Source organism: Schistocerca nitens, chromosome 1 (assembly GCF_023898315.1).
Source record: "Schistocerca nitens isolate TAMUIC-IGC-003100 chromosome 1, iqSchNite1.1, whole genome shotgun sequence".
NCBI classification, from domain to species: Eukaryota; Metazoa; Arthropoda; class Insecta; order Orthoptera; family Acrididae; genus Schistocerca; species Schistocerca nitens.
In genome coordinates, this window is record NC_064614.1 from 1,063,936,560 (window position 1) to 1,063,961,149 (window position 24,590).

At 43.6% G+C, this 24,590-nt stretch overlaps 1 protein-coding gene across 3 annotated transcripts in view; it reads right to left on the reverse strand.

Moving 5' to 3' along the window:
* The window catches only part of LOC126238161 (uncharacterized), a 107,814-nt gene that overhangs the window by 53,452 nt on the left and 29,772 nt on the right, over nt 1-24,590 (reverse strand). For all 3 annotated transcript variants that reach the window (XM_049947772.1, XM_049947774.1, XM_049947773.1), the window contains exons 3-5: nt 21,847-21,908; nt 21,726-21,761; nt 19,391-19,496 (exon numbers count right to left, since the gene is read on the reverse strand). In XM_049947772.1, coding sequence (XP_049803729.1) covers nt 19,391-19,496; nt 21,726-21,761; nt 21,847-21,908 — 204 coding nt within the window. The remainder of the gene's footprint in view (nt 1-19,390; nt 19,497-21,725; nt 21,762-21,846; nt 21,909-24,590) is intronic.

Consider the following 24,590-nt stretch of genomic DNA (forward strand, 5'->3'; position numbering starts at 1 on the left):
TTGCCGGTCTAGGAATGGTAGAACGATGGGTTCGATGACGGTTTGGATGTACCGTGCACTATTCAGTGTCCCCTCGACGACCACCAGTGGTGTTCGGCCAGTGTAGGAGATCGCTCCCCACACCATGATGCCGGGTGTTGGCCCTGTGTGCCTCGGTCGTATGCAGTCCTGATTGTGGCGCTCACCTGCACGGCGCCAAACACGCATATGACCATCATTGGCACCAAGGCAGAAGTGACTCTCATCGCTGAAGACGACACGTCTCCATTCGTCCCTCCATTCACGCCTGTCGCGACACCACTGGAGGCGGGCTGCACGATGTTGGGACGTGAGCGGAAGACGGCCTAACGGTGTGCAGGACCGTAGCCCAGCTTCATGGAGACGGTTGCGAATGGTCCTCGCCGATACCCCAGGAGCAACAGTGTCCCTAATTTGCTGGGAAGTGGCGGTGCGGTCCCCTACGGCACTGCGTAGGATCCTACGGTCTTGGCGTGCATCCGTGCGTCGCTGCGGTCCGGTCCCAGGTCGACGGGCACGTGCACCTTCCGCCAACCACTGGCGACAACATCGATGTACTGTGGAGACCTCACGCCCCACGTGTTGAGCAATTCGGCGGTACGTCCACCCGGCCTCCCGCATGCCCACTATACGCCCTCGCTCAAAGTCCGTCAACTGCACATACGATTCACGTCCACGCTGTCGCGGCATGCTACCAGTGTTAAAGACTGCGATGGAGCTCCGTATGCCACGGCAAACTGGCTGACACTGACGGCGGCGGTGCACAAATTCTGCGCAGCTAGCGCCATTCAACGGCCAACACCGCGGTTCCTGGTGTGTCCGCTGTGCCGTGCGTGTGATCATTGCTTGTACAGCCCTCTCGCAGTGTCCGGAGCAAGTATGGTGGGTCTGACACACCGGTGTCAATGTGTTCTTTTTTCCATTTCCAGGAGTGTATGATGTATCATGCAATACAAGAGAAAGCAGCGTAACTTGATGTGACGATGCTAGAGAGAGAGATAAAGATATTCTTAATTACTCTATGGTGGTTAGCACTCAGATAATTATTCTTAGTGTAGGAAGTCTTTGATTTTTGTTAAGAAGTAATTCATTGGGAGTTTTTCATTCTTGTGAAGTAGAAATCGATGCCGTTGCGAGATTTTGAAGGAAACTGTATTATATACGTGTATATATGCCAGTGAACAGATAATTCATGTAACAGGAAGAATTTCATAGACACAAAAGTCAATAAAAGATTGTTCACTTCATAAAGGTACATGTTTATTCCACAATTGATGAATACTTCAATTGTGATCTACTAATGAATACCAAATCTAGAACATTTCTGATGGGAGCATTCAGTTCTAATTAAACAGTTTGATGCTTTCTTTGGAAAAGGAGTAATTTTACAGATCATTTTAATCCAACAATGTTGGATATTTCTAAGAACTGAAAGCAAATCTGATTGCTATGCAACAGAGCTCAGACAAATATTTCTCCACAACTTTGATTAACACTTTCAGCTTCAGTACAGCGTCTGCAGCAGCTGGAGCAGATCACTACAACAACGGAAGCGTGTAGTGTGAAAGCAGTTTCACACATCACCCTGTATCAAACCAACGGTGTAGGTATTCAACACAACAGAGCACACACAGTCACTCGTACATATAAAGACGAACACAAGGTGATGTGGGAAACATATAGAGAGAGACACTCACTCAATGTAAGTGCTCATCAGAGAGACTTTATAATGGACTTTCGCTTGTGACTCACCTAGTTGATATACAACATCAAAATCAAATTCACTTAGTCTTAATGCCAATCTAGTTAAATGGTTTGTTAGATATTTAAATCACATTAGCTGTTTCAATGCTGCATGATCAGTTCTTACTTTGAAATAACAGTGGAAATAAGTGAACCCATATATTAGTGCTAGCACTTCCTTTTCCATAGTTAAATAATTATTTTCCTACCTTATTGAGTTGCCTTGACTCAGATGCTATTATACATACATTTGTATCTACTTCCTGGCTTAGGACACAATTAAGGCGATATTACTGGCATCACATGATAGTATACATTTCTTTTGGTGGTCTGGAAAAGTGAGAACTAGACTAGCGGTTAATAAATCTGTGAAATTTCACTCCTTTCTTTAATAATTGTGTGAGGGGTTTTGTGATCTTTCTGAATTTCAAAATAAATTCCCTGTAGAAATTAGCTAAGCCTAAATATGATTGCAATTCTTTTCCTGTAGTGGATGCCAAGAAGTTTCTCATAGCCTCATTCAATCATAGACTGGCACATACAGCACAGTGGCTGAAAATGGCGCAAGTAATGGACTTCTTTTGACACAAAATGGCATTTTTCCAAGCTGAATGATAGTCCTGTTCAATTTAAACACTTGTCGAATCATGTTTCCTGGGTATCCTTGGTGAACACATTAATCTCATCTAAATAGACCACCCATTTTTTAAATTTTAATCCTCATAATAAGCCATCTAATAGGTATTGGAAAGTTTGTGGTATGTTTTTCAATCTAAATGGTATACTGACAGTGATCAGATGGAACTATGAATGTGGTTTTTGGTGCTACTTCTAAATGATGGTAATCACTTCACAGGCCCACAAAACATGGTACAGTTTTTTATAGACAGGTGGGTCATTCCCAGTGGCAACATTATGCAAGTTGGAGACATGGTTTGCAATGGTCCAAGAGGATCAAATAACTCAGCATATTCTTCCAAAAGTCTTTCCATGTCCTCCTTATCCTGTTCCTCTCAAAGTGATATTTTTCTCCTCAGTGTGGCTACACTGACAGTTCCAGTGTTATATTATAGCCTGATATGAAATCTCCACTCACTTCCCTTCTAAACTGCCTATCAGAGTGATAGCTTTCTACAGTCAGGCACAACCTGGCCTCTGTTATTGGACATAGGATAAGCTACAGAATATAAAACAGTGTGTTTTATCTAACTTTTTACTCTCTGGAAAAGTCCGAACCACACACAAAGAATTAACCAGCAGATCAGCTCCTGTGTCCACCCAGAGTAATTACTCTGTATCTCTTTGTATTGTGTTGTGGAAGCCGACTCTGAGAGACCTTGTACACAGTTTAATCAGCTTTCCACAAGTTTTAGTATGGTACGCATTAGCTTGGTTCTTCCAGTAGTAAAACACAGATGGAATGTTGTCCTGTTCAGTTCCAGTGATGTACTTATTTCATCCCACTCATAATTTCGGCATTGTCAAACTGGTGAATGAATATTACCCCCACCTATCCTGTTTAACCTCTAATATGGTGGAATCAATTATACTTCACCAAGCATATTCCTTCTAGCCACAGATACCTGTGATCCCACAGCTAATAGAAATTGGCACAATTTTCCTCTCACATAGCCAGTCAGAAAACAGTCTGCCATTGTTTCCACACACAGATGCCCTGTGCTTACCCTTACTGCCACACTGACCCCTATCTCATTTAACAGAAGGCTAAGAGGTCCATCCTGTGACCATATTCACTTTTTCTGCAAACCTTTCCGTGCAGAGTTTTGTTCTGAGTGCCCAAACCTCTTAGATGTTTGACACTGCTGCTTCCTACAACTAGTGACATAGCTAGAGGCTGACCAGGTGGGCAGCTGCCCTGGACTTTTTCCACTTTCTAGTACACACTGACCAACGTGACCAGGCAGCATGCTGGCATCAAACCAGACATGTGAGCTGACCATAATCTGTGAGAACAACCAACAGGCATAGCAAAACAGTGTATGGGGAATTCTCACAATTTATTCGTCTTCATTTTTTTTATTTGCAATTTATAAATATATCTCTTGTCATGGAAGTCCTTGCAGTATAGTATGTTTTCCATGTGCAAATCAGTTTTGTTGCTAGGCAAAACAAAATATAAACATCATTTCAGATATTGAAAGCAAATTATTTTGTGTAATGTTATGTGAAATTTGTGAGAAGATTGAAATGATAAGGTTAAATAATGATCGACTGAACACAGATATTTGGAAATAGATTTATAGTTTTTCTTTTCCCTTAAAAGTTGAAAACCATAGCACATGGTTATTTATTACCATAACAATGGCAACAATGTGTGATCAAACAAGCTGACAGACTGGAATTCCTTCACTGTGTGCAAACTGACGCAGGTGAAAGTAATAGTAATCTTTGGAGTTGCAACAACTCTGAGAAGTTGGCACAGAGACATATACAAAATCACATTATATGATTGGCTAAGTTAGGCCTGTGAAGTCCACTGCAATTACCAGTGATCTGTATTTGCTCAATCTATGTTAGTTTGCAAGCTGGGGTACTAATCGTTTTGTGCAGGATGCTGTTAGTATGCTGAATATTAAAATGGCCCGCCTGTATGTTATACTATCTTGATGGATTTCTTCTGCTATGTCCACATCCTATAATAATAGCATATTCTGCAGTTTGAATTATAGCATTAATCCGCTCTGAAAGGATGCTTTACGGGATTTGAATAGCCTTTGTGAAGGGCAGTAGTAATGATCTTTCTGGTCTCCAAAAGATCATTCATGGTGAGCAAATTGATATACATTGTCTCTGGAAGAAAAATTACCACTCTCATTCACTGCAAGTAAATACCTTGCAACCACAGATTACAGGTTCGAACAACTCAACACTCGGCATTGAACTTACTGAAAAACTTGCGCACTGCATGCTATCTTGTGAGTAAATTGATTGCCCAACTCCAACTGCTGAGTACAGGTCACACATTGTTGATGTGTTTTGACAACGTTCAGTATCACAAAACGAGCGTTGCAGTATAGACGATACTTAAAGGCAAGCCCATCCAGTAAGAATTCTTCACTCAGTCCAAAGAGTATCAGGTACTGAAAAATTGTGCTTTTATAATCTCTGAGTTTGACATACTGCTGATAGCGAGTGTACGACTTCTGATCTTTCTGCAAACTGTTCATTCTCTGGCTGCTGGTCCTGAACAAATAAATATCAAAGATAAAGTAATCCTCCGAAATGAGATATTAGTATCTCTCTTTTCATTTTTTTTCCTGTCTGAGTGCAGATTGATGAGAAACCATATCGGTCTTGTTTTACACTGAATTAGGTTGATTAAACAAATTTGAGGGAAAACTGGCATCATACATGTTTTTAATGGAAAACCACAGGACGTCATAAATTTTAATACTGGATGATGCAGGCTTACTACGTAATTTGTGATTCAAATTAAGTAGTAATACAGTTTCATTTTGGTATCTGTGTGGCGTCTCTGGCGCAGAGTGCCCCATCTCTAGCAACTTCCTTCTTTGGACTAGTATGTTCTAGTGTGAACTTTCAGCACACAGATGTGTAACAGCCATTCTTTGTTATACACTCCTGGAAATTGAAATAATAACACCGTGAATTCATTGTCCCAGGAAGGGGAAACTTTATTGACACATTCCTGGGGTCAGATACATCACATGATCACACTGACAGAACCACAGGAACATAGACACAGGCAAACAGAGCATGCACAATGTCGGCACTAGTACAGTGTATATCCACCTTTCGCAGCAATGCAGGCTGCTATTCTCCCATGGAGACGATCGTAGAGATGCTGGATGTAGTCCTGTGGAACGGCTTGCCATGCCATTTCCACCTGGCGCCTCAGTTGGACCAGCGTTCGTGCTGGACGTGCAGACCGCGTGAGACGACGCTTCATCCAGTCCCAAACATGCTCAATGGGGGACAGATCCGGAGATCTTGCTGGCCAGGGTAGTTGACTTACACCTTCTAGAGCACGTTGGGTAGCACGGGATACATGCGGACGTGCATTGTCCTGTTGGAACAGCAAGTTCCCTTGCCGGTCTAGGAATGGTAGAACGATGGGTTCGATGACGGTTTGGATGTACCGTGCACTATTCAGTGTCCCCTCGACGATCACCAGTGGTGTACGGCCAGTGTAGGAGATCGCTCCCCACACCATGATGCCGGGTGTTGGCCCTGTGTGCCTCGGTCGTATGCAGTCCTGATTGTGGCGCTCACCTGCACGGTGCCAAACACGCATACGACCATCATTGGCACCAAGGCAGAAGCGACTCTCATCGCTGAAGACGACACGTCTCCATTCGTCCCTCCATTCACGCCTGTCGCGACACCACTGGAGGCGGGCTGCACGATGTTGGGGCGTGAGCGGAAGACGGCCTAACGGTGTGCGGGACCGTAGCCCAGCTTCATGGAGACGGTTGCGAATGGTCCTCGCCGATACCCCAGGAGCAACAGTGTCCCTAATTTGCTGGGAAGTGGCGGTGCGGTCCCCTACGGCACTGCGTAGGATCCTACGGTCTTGGCGTGCATCCATGCGTCGCTGCGGTCCGGTCCCAGGTCGACGGGTACGTGCACCTTCCGCCGACCACTGGCGACAGCATCGATGTACTGTGGAGACCTCACGCCCCACGTGTTGAGCAATTCGGCGGTACGTCCACCAGGCCTCCCGCATGCCCACTATACGCCCTCGCTCAAAGTCCGTCAACTGCACATACGGTTCACATCCACGCTGTCGCGGCATGCTACCAGTGTTAAAGACTGCGATGGAGCTCCGTATGCCATGGCAAACTGGCTGACACTGATGGCGGCGGTGCACAAATGCTGCGCAGCTAGCGCCATTCGACGGCCAACACCGCGGTTCCTGGTGTGTCCGCTGTGCCGTGCGTGTGATCATTGCTTGTACAGCCCTCTCGCAGTGTCCGGAGCAAGTATGGTGGGTCTGACACACCGGTGTCAATGTGTTCTTTTTTCCATTTCCAGGAGTGTATGTACGAGTGACCAATAAATGTGCATTCAATATTAAGTGTGTTATCTCTCTACTAATCTTCCGTGATGACCACAGTGGTGAGCCGACACCATCGACATCTCATCCAGTGTTATTTGTGGTTGTTTTCGTCATTCACTCACACCGTGTGCCGGACTGCATTGTTTAAACCACAATGGATCTACCTGTGACTTTTGGTGCAAGTGTAACAGGCCTCATCAACTCTGCTGCTCGATTCCACGAGTGGACAAGTGTATCTCCTTCGAACTTGGTTAAAAATGAACAGCTACTTTCACACGGCCATGCCGAGGGCTACCTAGTCTTACCTGTTTCAACATGGCCGCTGCCTAGCGTGGCAGCACAACAACAGCCACAACATTGACAGTGCCCACCACCTAACCATGACATGGAAGACCTTCCAGCTAACGACATTGTGGTTTATTCTCTCCCTCCCCCAACACGCCGTTTTGGCAATGCTGGTCGCCTCGAGACCGCACCAGTTTCCGCGACTGTAGCACCGTGGTTGCACCACGGCTGCCCTCCACTCACTTTTGTAACAGTGCCAGCCATTCAAGCCCTGCCCCACGGCTCCACAACGACCACACCCCACCTGCTGTTGCTACGCACTGGCTGTTACACCCACGACACATTCTTCGTCAGGCTTGCCGATTGGACACACCTTGCCGGCTTATATGCCTGCCCCCTCCGTATCGAGTGCTGCATGCAGCCACTGCCCCATCCAGACCTCGGGCAATGCACCATTCACTGCTACCGTACTTCCAGCATTGGAGGCGTCCTGTTCTGCCCACACCAATCTGCCGGTACTGCCTCAACATGTTACCAGGCAGGTTCCCTAAGCTACCTGCATTGCAAAAAGACAACCCAAAAACTTGGTTCGCCTTAGTGGACCACATCCTGGACATCCACGGCATGTCTGATGACGGCACCCATTTTGTTTGCCTGGTGAGCCATCTCCACGCACATACGGACCTCATCAGCGACTTACTCCTCTCACCGCTCACCTCGCATAAACAATCAATGGCCAAATCACTGCTTATCAAGCACCTTTTTCACCCTCTGGTGGGGGCAATCCATCACGTTATTAACTAGGAGCATCTTGATGACTGCACCCTCTGCAACTTTGTTGGTGTCTGTGTGCTCTAATCGATGACCAAGCATTGCCTGATGCAGCCCTTTGGATGCTGTGGATGGTCAAAATGCCTTCTGATCTGCAGCGTCATCTACTGTCTCACGTTGCTGACCCTCTTGAGGTTCAATTACACATGGCAGATCAGGCTTACGCCATCATTCAGCATCAGCACCTACTGTCACGAATGACATCCCCACCATCCTACTCAGTTGGCATACCTGCGCCTCTGGTTCTGTGCCCTGTCAGCAGAGGCCAGCGCAGTCACCTTGGCGCCTCTGTTACCTGTCAGGAGCTGCCACCTAGCAGCCTACAGGCTCCCGACAACTGCCAACCTCGCCCGAGCAGCAGCATGATCAGCTACTGGCCCCGTCGCAGTCAGCCGCAACTCCCGCCCGTACTGTGCTGGCCCGTAACTGGTCTACCTGCTGTGCTGGTTCCATACTACTTACAGAGATGCTGTCCACAACTGCCGCATGCTCTGCACCTACCCAAATGAGACTGCCAGGCACGTTTAGGCGCCATGTCTCGCCATGTACCTACACGGCGCATATCTTCCGACCCTGCACTGCCTGCTTCAGTGACGCTACGCCTCTGTGCCACAGATATCTTGATCAGCATCCACTTTCTCATCGACACTCCACCCACGTCAGCATCATTCCAGCCAAGCATGCTGTTGACGCACTATCCCCCTGTACCCTCAACTTGATCACTGGCAACTGTTCTCCCATTGTTGTCCACGGCTCCATCAAGATGTTGCTTCACTTCTCACTGGTTCACATCTTCTCTTGGACCTTCCACACTGTCAACGTGGATGAACCAGTGATCAGGTTGGATTTTCTACACAATTATGAACTTTCGCTAGACCTGCATGCTGCTGCACTCTGCCACACATCTGGTTCTACAGTTCCGTGCACACCCAAGTTCAGCACCACTTAGATCTCCACCACCTTGGATATACTTTCCACGTGTGCTTCACTGGTCGAGCACATAACCACACAGCTCTCTGATCTGTCATACGTGCACTCCCAGATCGACAATCTCCACACCCCGAACAATGACTTACACGCCCGAATCGCCTTGCCTCTGCTGAATTGTCACATGCACAGCGTACTGTACTTCACCTATCTGCCACTCCACAGTGAGGTGGCCCAGCACACACCCCTACAGGATCTTCTTGCCGACCTGCTTCGGTGTCTAGCACTCCACCACCTGCTGTTTTCTTTTTTTGCATCGCCGCAGACAAATTTCCAAGACCCACCTGCAGGTGCCTCTTCTGATTCTTTGGGCTGCTTCACTCCTGCATCACACCTTCCATCTCCGCCTGCAGCCAATGCCCTGCCTACATTGTTCCTGTTTATCAAGGTCAGTGACTGACGTTGCCTGTGAATACTTTTTGACCCCTGAATGCCGACTTCCCTACACGATTATTGGCCATCAGTAATGGCACTTGCAATAAGATTCGCACCACTGATGGCCCACCTGTTCGTTATAAGGCTAGGTGCCTTAACGATTCTAAACTTCTGTGCACTAAGGAGATTGTTCAGCAGCTGTTGGCTTTGGGTGTCCTCTACCCCTCTGATAGCAACTAATCTTCACCTATTCACTTTGTTTCCAAAAAGGACAGCACCTTACATATGTGTGGGGACTACAGGTCCCTTAATGCCTGTACCATTATCGATAACTACCCCATTCCACATATCCAAGATTTCACACAGTTGCTTCATAGTTCTACCTTTTCTCTGTATGGGCACTCCTCGCACCCTGGTCCCTGCCGCTCTTCGCCATAGGGTCTTTACCACCTTGCATGGCTTAGCTCACCCTGGGATGTGTGTCACGATGCGGCTGGTTACGGAGTGCTTCATCTGGCCTGGCGTGAAGCATGACGGCCGCACTTGGAGCCTTGCGTGCATTCCGTGCCAGTGCAGTAAGGTCGGCAGGCACGTTCAACCTCCTCTGGGCAAGTTTGACATTCTGAAGGGGCGTTTCTGGGACATCCATGTCGACGTCATTGGTCCCCTTATCCTGTCTGATGGCTACAGATATATCTTATCAATCATCGACCGTGTGACCCACTGGGTCAAGGCAGTCCCACCTACTGACATCATGGCTGAGACCATTGCCATTCCTTCATCTCGGTGTGGGTTGCTTACTTCGGCTGTCTCCTATCTCTCATCACCAACCAGGGACGTCAATTTGAGTCCACACTCTTCGCATGACTCTGTGAACTCTGCGGCATCGCCAAGTTCCATACCACAGCATATCACCCCCAGTCGAATGGCCTTGTCGAGCAGTGGCACCACACACTCAAGACTGCCCTAATGTGCCACGGAGGCCTCTGGTTAGAGGCCCTCCCATGGGTACTGCTGGGTATTCGCTTGGCTCATAAAGAAGTTCTTAATGCCTCGCTCACCGAAGTTCTGTACGGCGAGCCTCAACCTTCTCCCCACCAAGTTCATCAAGAATTCACCTTCTGCCACATCAGAGGATCTCCCCACTCTGTTTGAGCATGTCTGCATGCACGTTGCACACCTCCGCACCCCCGTGTCCCATCCCCGCACCACCCTCCCGTGTTCGTCCACAAGGACCTAGCTACATGCGACTTTGTTATGCTGCAGGAAGACACTATGCAGGCAGTCCTTCAGCTGCCCTAATCAGGCCTTCACTGTGTGCTACATCACAGTACCAACACGCTCGTCATCACCTCCACGGCCGGCCAAAGACAGTCTCAGTTAATAGACTTAACCGGCGTGGACCCTCAATGACGACATTCCTCCTGACGCAGCGACCCTGCATTTGGCTGATTCATCTCTGCCCACCTTCACCTCTCACGTGCAGCTGTTGGAACTACCAGTCTGCAGCACCGCCGACACTGCCGCTCCCACTTCCCATGCCGGCCTGCACCTACAACCGCCGCATTGACACCAAGATTACGACTTCATCTCATGAGACTTCTCTCCCCCATGCTCCGCTGCGCACTACCAGAGGGGGGGGGGGGGTCAGTGGCATCTCTGGTGCAGAGCGCCCTATCTTTGGCACCTTTCATGCATGCAGATATGTAACAGCCATATATATATATATATATATATATATATATATATATATATATATATATATATATATAATAGAGGGAAACATTCCATGCGGGAAAAATATATCTAAAAACAAAGATGATGTGACTTACCGAACGAAAGCGCTGGCAGGTCGATAGACACACAAACAAACACAAACACACACACAAAATTCAAGCTTTCACAACAAACTGTTGCCTCATCAGGAAAGAGGGAAGGAGAAGGAAAGACGAAAGGATGTGGGTTTTAGGGGAGAGGGTAAGGAGTCATTCCAATCCCGGGAGCGGAAAGACTTACCTTAGGGGGAAAAAAGGACGGGTATACACTCGCACACACACACATATCCATCCACACATATACAGACACAAGCAGACCATATATATATATATATATATATATATATATATATATATATATATATATATAAGTGACCAATAAATGTGTATTGAATATTAAGTGTGTTATCTCTCAACTAATATTCCGTGATAACCACATATGGTTACAAGTTCCATCATAATTGCTTCGACGATTGTAGTCTTTGTTGTTTACACTTTTTCTGATCTCAATGAAATCCCAGCAGCTCGGTGATTGGGAAGCGCTGTTGGCTTCATCAAAGATAATTCTTGTCCAGTCAGCTACAGCTGGATTCCGAGATTCGACATCGTATAATGTTCCCCGATAACTACTATTCAGATGATGTAATACTACTGATTTTTGCGTTAATATTATTGGTGAAACTCTGGCTTTTCTTTCTGCACTAGGATTAAATGGTGGCTCACGCTTTCCACAGCTTCCTATGTCATAATCGGCATGAGCTGATTATTGTCAACAGACAATGAATAATAAAATAAATGAAAAGAGTAAGAAGCTGTAAAACCAGTAGAAAAAAAGGAAAAAAATTAAACAATTAATGCATCTTAAACAAATCATCTCAAGAATTAAATCATTTTTCGTAAAATCCAGCTAAAAAATGTATACCACACAAAGACTAACGCTACGGTGGTATTTTACATGTAATAGTTGGACAAATTAAATCGTTTTGCTGTCATACAAAGTACAGTGAGTTCTTCTATGCCAACAGAGTTTATGTTGGTTACTGTGATGTAGGGATGCCAGTTGCACCACTGATGTTGTTGGAAACTGAACAACAACTCACACCTGTCTGTAACCTTTTAGTTTCAAATTCTCACTTCCAGGCACTGTTACAGCTGTAGTAGTTGTCACGCAGTCTGATCTCAACGAAAGCTCAAGGCTGGGAAAAGCTGTTGGTTTCATCAAAGATAATACTTGTCCGATCAGCTACAGCTGGGTTCCAAGGTTCGAAATCTGATCTGTAGAATGTATTCAGATAAGAAAGAGATGTAAGATTGGCACTTTCAGAGAAACAAAAACCTGTCGACGTTCATCCATCTCAAAATTATACGTTTATACTTCTCCTCCCTTCCTGCTCAGCAGTATAGTAAAATAGGCAGGTTTCTGGGCAGACAAGACGTTTAACCTTTTCCTGATACTCAAGATGATAAAAGATACGCTACACTCAGTAAGGGATAGCTTTTGTATCAGCATTTCTGAGGAGTATTATATTTCTCGTGAATGCTGCAGATGTTGCGCATGGTGTCCAGGCTAGAGGTATACAAAAGCAGTTCTTTGTATTTCAGTACCTACTAAGGTTTATAACCATTTGTCCAACATTGTACACAGGGGCTCAAACATTTTTATGCAACAGTGATTTGCAACAGGTTATATACTCTGTAATCATTGAGGGCACCATTTGTAGGTCGACATATATGAAAACGGTACTCCACTTCTCACTACATGTTCATAAGCATAACAGGTGTTAGGGCATCTACTGTGGCATAGATCTGTTGTCTCACATCTACCAAATAACGAACCTCTGTTCTGTCTTGATGAACGTCCATGCACAGAAATCCAGGAGAGTCAGACTAGGAGACCAAGCCAACGGAAGCCCTCGTTCTGATCCATTACTCAGGAAACGTCTCATGGAGAAATGTAGTGTTACGTCTCCATGACAGTGGGGTCGGGCACCATCCTGCTAGAAAAAACGTCAGGACGTCAGGCGGCATCTGTGTAACTGCGTAGTTCACCGACTTGTCGAGATAGGTGTGTCCCATCGTTGTAGATTCCATTAAAAACGGACCATCACATCATGTTCATGTAATTCCAATACATTAACTTTTGGTATACCCCTTTCATACTCAACACTTCTTTTGGAGTCTCACTTTCCCATATTCGATACTTATGTCAATTGGGTTGGATTGTTTGGGGGAAGTTACCAAACAGCTAGGTCATCAGTCTCATCAGGTTAGGGAAGGATGGGTAAGGGAGTCGGCCGTACCTTCAAAAAAGGAACCATCCTGGCACTTGCCTGCAGCGATTTAGGGAAATCACGGAAAACCTAAATCAGGATGGCCGGACGCGGGATTGAACCGTCGTCCTCCCGAATGCGAGTCCAGTGTGCTAACCACTGCGCCACCTTGCTCGGTTATGTAAGTTGACATTGCCATAAACATGGGAGGTAGTTTCATCACTGCATAGTTCACTGACTTCACTGAGGTAGTCGTTGTTTTCGTCTAAAAGAAGCAAAATTTCAACACTGAAATCATTTGTCTGCAGTGATCCTCAGGCTTAATGTGATGCGAAAGTTGTAGTTTGTAAGCACACAACCAGCAACATTTGTGCTCAATGCCATGCGCTGTTGAACGGGGGATGGTTAGTTTCTTACTAGCTTGTCCGATGGATATACTTGGATCTAGCGAATGCTTTGCACATGTGTTTCACGGTCTCTTCACTCACTTGAATTTTAGGAAGTTTCTCAACATTTAAAACGAAACTTTCCATTTCTTGAAGAGTTCTGTCCCAATCATAAATCGTCTCTTCTCGAATGCCACTGAACGTGTGTTGCAGATTTTAGCTCCACTTACCATAGCATACACTGCATATTTAGTAGTGGCGGCCACTTGTTAACTGTCAGGGTATGCCTGTATGCTGCACAGAACCATTTGTGCAGGTTTGTGAATGCTCCATATGACTTACAAGGGAATTAGCACAAGCTGCGATCGCAATTGCAGTTGAGTTGTGGTTTATATAAATATGCTTGTGGTGCTGATTACAAAAATCTGCAAACTAAGTGTTGTCGCCAATTATGCTGCAAGCTACGAAAATGCGACATTCTGCTCACAGTGCACCATATCTGAGATGATATCGTGACTTTAGTAACTTTAGTCGTCGTAAACAGTGTTCCACCTGCTAATGCAGCTGTTTGCAAATGCATGCTCTGATTGACACACGCCACACTGTACCGAAGGTCACCTGACGAGTATCCGAAGCGACATCTAGAGGAACTTGACAGACATTACATATAAGAGAAAGGAAACCAATGCAATAGTGATCTCCATCTGTGTAATATCAACCTCAGCAGTTAATCTGTTCGTTTGTGGCGTTACTGATTTCATAGCGCATCACGTTATTCTCCGTGTGATAATGAATCCTGCAAATACAGTGAGCTTGATTGTTTGCCATTACGAACACAAAAGAATCGACAGAAATTACAGTTAAGGAGAGAAATGTAGCTGGATACATAATCAGTACGGTAGATGAAACAGCGGCAACCAATGGTAACAATGTACATCATGAAAATACAATAGACAGTATTGAAGAATATGAATAAGCAGAAGAAGTTTTTTCTGGCGGCGAAAAACTTATGGATGATACAGAACCTGATAGTGATGAAGAGCTATTACGAAGTGATGGATGCCAGTCGTCTGATTATCTGCCAAGCCTGCTGAAAAGGAAGAAGTGGGGTGATATATCTTTTGAAAAAAGCAAGGGAGATAATAGCATTTCACGATTTTGGGGAAACTAAAAGATTAAGCTTCAGTACTGCAAAGGAACGATATCGTATCATGCGAGATACAAATCATCCATGACATTTACGTCCCGTGGTAGCGAAAGTGGGTAAAGGCCTGCACTCAAAACTACACGTGACTGACGATTATGTAGCCCAAAACGTCAGGTTGGCAGGAGCTAATGTTGACAACAGGGATATTCGTGTTTTGGATTTGGAAAAGGCCCAAGAAATAGGATTAACTCAATTCAGTAGAACTATCCTTGGATGGGCTGAAGTAGGGTTGCTGATAAAATGTAGATGTATAGATATTTTTTCCAAAAATATATCGTTACGTAACGGTGATATTTTCTTCCCCGATGATATGATATCGAAATAGCAATATCGAGTGCTGGTATTTTTATATTATATTTTTTTCGTTATTTTCGGTAAATATTTGAAATTGTTCTTTTGAAATTGCAGTAGAATATAATTTTACTTTCACTGCATGAAGGAGTCCTACTACTTTTTGAGCTTCGACACGTGGACGTTTTGTCTTTGACTGCGTGAAGCAAGTATAGGTGGAACAATGAAGTCAGATTGCACCTGAGGGTGGCGGAGTGAATGGAATAACAAGATTTCTGATATGAAGAAACAGCACACCAACTGCGTTAAAAAAGAAAAAAAAACAGTTTTTAGTGCAACTAGCATGCTATGTCTTTCACATCGGCATTCTTCGAAAACAGTTGTTGTCAATGATGAACAAAAATCTAAATGACAAGATAGGTGTTTGCGGTGGACGGCGACGTGTGAGGGGAAATGCTGACGTAACCAGCACCATGTTCGACACTACCAGTGCTAGGTCGCTGGCGTCACAGAAATGAAAAAACAAGAAATGAACCGGAAGTGTTCCAGACAAATCCGATATGTAACGAAACCGAACGATAGACCCATCAGACACCTTTTATTGTGCCACTTACACAAAGTTACCATTGCCAGCAAAGTGTGAACGTGCATCGTTTTCCTTTCAATTTTTGATCTAAGGGGGATTAGCAGGCTGCTAGATTATTGATATCCAGAATATCTAATAATAAATCGATACTTAAATATATAGCTCTAAAACCGGCGGTATATTTACCATGACCAGCCTAAATTTTTACAGGCTGGTACATCGATATTTTTTCCGTCGATAGCTTTTTTAGCAATATCGAGAGCAAAAATGATATTCTTTTAAATATCGCTATATCGGACTCCCAATAGTTTTTAAAAATATTAACAGTCCTAGTTGTAAGGTTTAAATGGAGACGCAGTTTTGGCTCATGGGCAATAACAGAATGTATAACCACTGTAACCACTAAAGCCTGGAATATGAACAGTGATGTGAATGAAGAATGTGATGAGTTTCACAAGGAAATAGTGTCCTTAACGATAACCATGGAACGTATCCAGTTTTATAATGCTGATTAAAGTGACATATGAAAAGAACTTCACTTATCATGAACTTTATTTTTCAAGGGAGACAAGTTGGTAAGAAGTTCTGTGCAGAGTGATGCAATTCATTCTTGCACCATCCAACCCATTATATCGGCAAGTGGATTCGTTTTTCCTAAGATGCTGGTAATTTACCAGGAACCTAGAAGTCAGTTTGGAGTGCAGGTAGTGCATCATATGCTGAAACCACAAAATCTGATTCAAATTGACTAAAAGTCTGGCCTATTAATGAAACAAATCCTGATGCAATTCTTTCAAGATTTCTGCTTCCCATATGCAGCGAAGGAGTTTCTTCTTCTGTTTGATACACTCGGGACATACCGTGACAGGACTCATATCGATGCTATCCGACCGCCAAACATGGTGTATACTGTCGAGACCCCTGGGTGCATACATTACATTCAGCTACTTGGTGTGCTGTTCTTTGAATAGTTCACGGCAGTGCTGAAGCAGATTGACGATCACAGTATCCTTAATGACTATCAGTTCACACCATCAAAAAAAAAATGGTTCAAATGGCTCTGAGCACTATGGGACTCAACTGCTGTGGTCATAAGTCCCCTAGAACTTAGAACTACTTAAACCTAACTAACCTAAGGACAGCACACAACACCCAGCCATCACGAGGCAGAGAAAATCCCTGACCCCGCCGGGAATCGAACCCGGGAACCCGGGCGTGGGAAGCGAGAACGAGTTCACACCATCGTCGAGGGATTCAATTTAATTGCTGATGTGTATTCTACACAACTAGTTCTGTTCTCCAGTCTCTGCAGACTATGTTCGGTACTCCTGGACTGTAACTACATATGAGACTTCAGACCAGAGAGGTTTCAAACACTGCCCGATGCGTTTTTGATGTTCAAACAGTGTGACTCGGAAGATTGCTTCATGCAAGCATTCATGAAGTGTTCCTACTATGATAAGCAACTCTGTTTCTGGCACTTGATACTCTGTGATCGTGTTCATCTTCGTTATCTTTTGCCAAGAGCTGCCAACAAGCCATTTTTTGAACTCAGTGACTGAATATGTGCATGCGTGTAATTATCAATACCAACTACTGTGTGCATATTTGAAATGTACATATAAAACTCTTATATGCAAACCAAAACTTTGTTGCCGGCCGCGGTGGTCTCGCGGTTCTAGGCGCGCAGTCCGGAACCGTGGGACTGCTACGGTCGCAGGTTCGAATCCTGCCTCGGGCATGGATGTTTGTGATGTCCTTAGGTTAGTTAGGTTTAAGTAGTTCTAAGTTCTAGGGGACTGATAACCACAGCAGTTGAGTCCCATAGTGCTCAGAGCCATTTGAACCAAAACTTTGTTGAAACTGCAACTGCAACTCACGCTAACCCCTTGTCAGCAATGTTCATGAGACGGTGAGCATCACATCTTGGAGAGTGTTTCTATCGATTTTACCCAACAACATAAAATGTCGAGTTCTCTCATAATGAGCATTTGTTTGCGTACACCTCTAGCCCAGACACCCTTTATTGGTCAGCTCACGTGGCGTTAGAAATTTGTATGTAACATCAAAACTATATCGAAGCCCATGTTTGGACAATCAACAGTTGATGAGCACAGCCTCGTATACAAGCATAGGATGAATCTTAGTGTTTTGACGGTGTGCTGCTTGTTCAGTAACATTACAGGGACCGACCTGTGCTCTCAGAAGATGTTTTAGAAGACAGGGGCACGGTTCTTGGTCGAAATATCAGGGGAGGAAAATAATGGATGCAACTGTATTCCTGCAATTTTATTGAAGAGGTATAGAATTTGGTTCGTTCAAGTCCTAGTCTGGCTATTTTAATCTGTATATTCAGTGGCTTTCATAAATCACATGGTGCAAAGACCGGAATGATTCCTTCATAAGTGTCACAACCGGTTAGATTAGATTAGTACTCGTTCCATAGATCATCAATATGACACTTCGTAATGATGTGGAACGTGTCAGATTAATAAAAGGTGTCTATACAAGATATTACATTAGACAAAATATAAATATTACATGACACTCAATTTTTTATGTGGGGGTTGGGAAATTACCCAGTTTCTATATCCAAAAATTCATCTAATGAGTAGAAGGAGTTGCCATTAAGAAATTCTTTTAATTTCCTTTTAAATGCTGTATGGCTATCTGTCAGACTTTTGATGCTATTAGGTAAGTGACCAAAGACTTTTGTGGCAGCATAATTTACCCCCTTCTGAGCCAAAGTTAGATTTAACCTTGAGTAGTGAAGATCATCCTTCCTCCTAGTGTTGTAGCCATGTACACTGCTATTACTTTTGAATTCATTCGGATTGTTAATAACAAATTTCATAAGTGAATGTATATATTGTGAGGCTACAGTGAAGATTTCTAGCTCTTTAAATAAGTGTCTGCAGGATGATCTTGGATGAGCTGCAGCAATTATTCTGATTACACGCTTTTGTGCAATGAACACTCTTTTACTCAATGATGAGTTACCCCAGAACATGATGCCATACGAAAGCAGAGAATGAAAATAGGCATGGTAAGCTAACTTACTCAGATGCATATCGCCAAAATTTGCAATGACCCTAATAGCATAAGTAGCTGAACTCAAACGTTTCAGCAGATCCTCAGTGTGTTTTTTCCAGTTCAACCCCTCATCAATGCATACACCTAGAAATTTTGAATATTCTACCTTAGCTACCGATTTCTGATCGAAGTCTATATTTATTAATGGTGTCATTCCATTTACTGTGTGGAACTGTATATACTGTGTTTTGTCAAAGTTTAATGAGACCCCATTTGCAGAGAACCACTTAATGATTTTCTGGAAAACATCGTTTACAATTTCATCAGTTAATTCTTGTCTGTCGGGTGTGATAGCTATACTTGTATCATCCTTCCCACATCTTTGTATGATTGCGTTAATTCCCTTTCTCTAATGATACACAAGTCGACGTGGAGATTAACTCTCCTCCTCTGTATTATTTACATATAAAACCCAGGAAATGTTAAGAAGGAGTACATGTAATCCGATGTTTGTTATGAAATATCTAGTACGATTATTGGGAAAGTATATTGAAATACATACTGTCCTGCCTGCACTTTCCAAATACGTCCAGTGCGGTGTGCTTCATCTTGAAGTTTGATGCAATGATTTCTAGGGTGGTCCAGTTGAAACCTCCATCTGAATTTAGCTGCATGAGGCAACAGAAAATAAGCATAACCCTGCATTGAATGTAATTTTTGGAAAAATAAAGGAATTATAGTGCCTATATAAAGCAGTAAATTTTCTAGGGAATGCTGTCAGTTACTCTATGGCCATATAGACATTTAAAATTATTGTGTACGTAAAATATTGCACTTACTCAATACACAAGGTGTCTATAATCAAAGTTCCAGGTTGAAAATGCTCAGAATGACGTCAAATTTGAACAGCATATTATTGACGGAGGGGAACGCCATGGAACAAAGCATTTAACAAAAAAATTACAAATAGACGGCGCTGTAAGAATCTTAACGTAAATGACAGATGAATCGCAATACGATGGCTATGGCTGAGTTGCACATTACACCATCCATACTGTTCAACGTGTGTGCCAGCACAAGTTCGACAGTCAACAATTGTGGCACGGCAAGATCGTACGACATCAGTTGGGGAAAATCGGTTTTTAACTGTTCTGTGGTCCAACACCGCCTAAAAAGCGAACTGACATTAGTTTTTTATTTCTCTGGGACCAAAACCGCATAAAAAGAAAAATAGCATTGATATTTAACTGTCGTGAGACTGGCGCACGACATGTTCAATATGCTGTCCACTGTTTTCTGCCACAAACTGAAATCGAGAAACAGCATGTTCCACAACAGATCGTAGTGTTTCGGGGGTGACGTTCAGAAAGCGTTGCACAATGTGTACCTTCGGTTCTGCTACATTCGTAACTGGGGCACTGAACACAGCTTGTTTCAGAGAGCTCCACAGGCAGAAGTCACACGGTTTAAGATCAGGTGATCTGAACAGTCAGTCTGAAGGAAAATGACAGCTTATAATTCCAGTATTTCCGAAATGCTTCTGCAGCAGCCGCTTCACTGGCTGTGGAATGTATGGAGCAGAGCCATCTTGCATAAGAAGACCCCACCCACACGTACACCCTATTGAAGGGTTGGAATGACGTTGGTGTGCAAAAGACTCTCATAGCATTTACCTGTGACGGTATAGGTAACAGGACCCTCATGACTCATCTCCTAGGCAAAAATACGGCCCTACGATAAACGATGCCGTCAACTCGCAGCGCCCAGGCGCCCAGTCACCTATGCACACTGAAGTGGTACTGGTTGATGTGCATGCGGGTTCTCCGTTGCCAATATTCTGCAATTCTGCTGACTGAAATGTCCTTGGAGATCGAAATGGGCTTTGTCTGTTCACAGGCTGTTCCATAGCCATTCACTGTCTACTTCTATGCGAGCAAGAAATTCCAGAGTGAACGTTTGTCTTGCTGGCAGTTCAGCAAGAAGCAACCCCTGAGCATGAATGATTTTGTGTGGATAGCAATGCAGGATATTTTCTAGGATTTTATACACCGTGTTCGCAGACATGTCCAGTGTTTGGGCAATTCCCCACACACTGTATATTTGCACCCCACTGCTCGACCCCTCCAGCAATGCTGTGGCCACTTCTTCGACAGACGTCGGATAAACTGATTTTTTCCCTCTGCCACACTGCACTTACGTTAGAAGAACCTGTCTTTTCGAATTTTGTAATCATTTTCTCCAGACCCTTAGCAGACACTAGACCGATGCCTTTTTTCATACCCTTGAGTATCCGGAACTTCTGCACGGTTACTGGCGTCCAGTCACCGTTCTTGTAAAAGAGCTTTAGCAGCAGCGCACGAGCCTTCATGGAGACAGTCATGTTTGGCGTCTCGGACGCCAACTGTGGAAGAGCCACGTGCCGCGCATCTGTTGGTGTTCACATTATGAGGCTTACAGCGCCATCTATTAGTCAAATTTTCGCTAATTTTTTTGTTCCATGACGTTTCCCCCTGCATCAATTCTGACGTCATTCTGAGCAGTAGTTCTTTTTCTTCAACGTTTTGAAGCTGGAACATTAATTATGGCCACCCTGTACAATAGGAAGCCAACTAATGAAATTATTGATTGGCGATTCCATGGAGTGTTCTGTGCACCACGACCAAATAGTGGATAGAATTGGAAGGAAAATCAGCATTGGCCGTATTTTGTTTTATTGTCAGCAAAATCGATTTTCGGTCACTTAGTGACCATCGATTTTGCTGACAATAAAACAAAATACGACCAATGCTGATTTTCCTTCCAAAACTAATGAAATATTGCAGGAAATATAGCACTATATTGGTACATCCCATAAAAATATTTCCAGACGATAACAGATTCAGAGAGTAATTGCTTACCATAGTGGTCTTCTTTCCATAACAGTCAGCGAAACACTGGAAAATAAGAATATTTATTACATCATGCACACTGGATACAAATAATAATGAAGTAATGAATGTTGTTGATACATGCACTTACCCTTGCCGTTGTATCATACTTGTCTGGTATAGTGCCGTTTTTCCGGAAGGAAATGATCGTTTCTGAAACAACACACAATGATTTTGCCGTTTAATCTTAGCTGAATGAATATGCTGTGAGTATATTCATAACAAGGTAAACAACCCATATTTGCCGGCCGGAGTGGCCGAGCGGTTCTAGGCGCTACAGTCTGGAATCGCGCGACCGCTACGGTCGCAGGTTCGAATCCTGCCACGGGCATAGATGTGTGTGATGTCCTTAGGTTAGTTAGGTTTAAGTAGTTCTAAGTTCTAGGGGACTGATGATCTCTGAAGTTAAGTCCCGTAGTTCTCAGAGCCATTTGAACCTACCCATATTTGATACTTTCGTGAGACATTTAATTAGGTAAAACTGCTGTATTGCACTGTCGACATGTCAAGAAAATAGTTGATTGCACTGGTCTTGATGGACGAATTCGGTTAATTTGATCACTGGCGGTTTGCGGTTCGCAAAGCATGGGACTCTTCATCTCTGAGGTCACTGAGGTAGTACGTTTTTCATGTGCATCCTGTAGTGTTGCACTGGATTGCAGTTCACGCTCCATCTCGTCTAATTCTAGCTTTATGGTACTTGTATAATTAGCTGATTACGTATAGAAATTAAGAAAATTCAGGGTTATGTAATAGTAAAGTTTAATTGGCTGATTCTGTGTAAGCCTACATATCTTCTTTCAGGAGCTACTGTATGTTCGACATATGTAGCTAAGGTTGCATAGGAACCAAACCATTGCGAGAGCATATGGGTGACTCTATGGCAGTTCTCGCTGCAGAAGTGTATTATGATGAGGTGTCTGGTTAATGCAACTAGCAGACACAGGATCCAGTTCTGGTTATTATAGTTGCAAAGCTTCTAGAACATTGGTGCATTGGTGCTTTCATTGAACCCATGTGTTGTGGCGTAATTTCTCTACGAGGATAACCCTTCCTACAAGAATGGGACTGTCCGTTTACCAAAGCGGGGGAAAACATGAAATAGCACGCAATGTTTACGTTCTTTGTATGCTCTATTAAGAGTTGGAAACAGGATGAATGGCAGAATCCCTGAAACAGCTTTATCAAACTTCAAGAGTCGTTTGCAGACAAATATTTATTCACAGTCCTGGCTGAAAAGTACTCAATAGAGGCTATAAATAGGGTTGCTGTCTGTTGTTTCAGGGAAAAGACATTGCGAAGCAGCACTCGTCATATGTCCCTGTGCCACAGTGCACGGCAAGAAAAAGATGTGACTCATATACACGCATATCCTGAGGGTCTTACAAGAAAGAGCTCCAGAGAAGCTGCATTATTAACATGTTCTGTGGTCATGGTGTATTGCGACCAGGGCAACTCCAACATCGTCGATTAAATCTAGCAGCCGATTTAATGGCATCCACTGGTATAGAAGACGGCTGCACAGAACAGCCATGTCCCACACTCCAACGTGCTAGTTCTTCATGTATGTGTTGTCTTGGCGATAGCAGGAGAGAGTGTTGTACCTTGAAACACTTTTAAGACTTCCACCTCTAGTCAGTATTGTAACTGAAGTTTGCCATATTTTGTTATTCTATTTTTAAATTATAGCATTCGCTTTTAAAGTGCTACAGTCTTTTTCTGTAATTACAGAAAGTACTCCACAAAAGTAAGGTTTTCCAAGTGTGGAAAAGTGTGTCAGGGTACAATATGATCAAGTACTTAGGAACAAATATTCAACTGAAATTTAAAAGTGTCCTAGTTGATATAATCTAGCCAATGCTGTATTGTTACATTATTACTTTAAAAAATCACAATAACCAAAAAGTGAAATCAAATTAAGTAGAGGCATTATCAAAACCTAGTTACAAGTTGAATACTTTTTGAAATGAAAGCTATTGAAAACGCAAATTTCCATCTTCAGGACAGGTCAGATTGCTACGACATTAAAGGAACTCACAATTACATTTGCAAATATCGCTTCTTTCACGATAGAATAACTTCTTCCGTGTCAAGGTACAAGACGGTGTACAACCAACGTATGGCTTACCTGACCATATGCTATACAATTAGTTTTAAAAATATATAGAATTTTACTCACCGTGAAATTCTATGGCTGAAGAATTAATATCATCTTCCAAATGGCTTAAATATATGTCGCGGCACATAAATGTAAGGAATTAAGAATATTTACAAATGCTGCGCAAACAAAACCTCACATCAACAAAAAATGCAAAAAAATTACAGTAACTGATTTTAGCTCTCTCTACTGCGCATACCTTCCATGTGATTCTAAAATAAATCACTAGGCTGAAACACGAACCAGGAAACATCAAATGTTCGTAGGTACATTATCCCCCCAGGTACTTCACTCTCCCCTTTATAAATCGTTTATAACCACGTGGTCGCTGTAGTGTCATTTTCCTTCTAAGTGTGAGATTTTTAGTGACTTTTGGGACTAGTGAACTACATTGGGCTATCGCCAAGAAAGTATTGTTTTTGAATTAAATAAATGCGTAACACCCACATGGTAGAATACAGGTTTTGATCAGTGCCTTTGGTTTATCAGTTGTTACGTGAGCATCAGTCTTCTGTCTGGTTTGATGCGACCCACCACGATTTCGTACTCTGCGCCAACCTTCTCATTTCAGAGTAGCACTTGTACCCACTGTCATCAATTATTTGCTGGATATATTCCAATCTTTGCAACTACCTCTTGAATTATGCAAGTTATTCCCTGATGTAGTAACATACGCC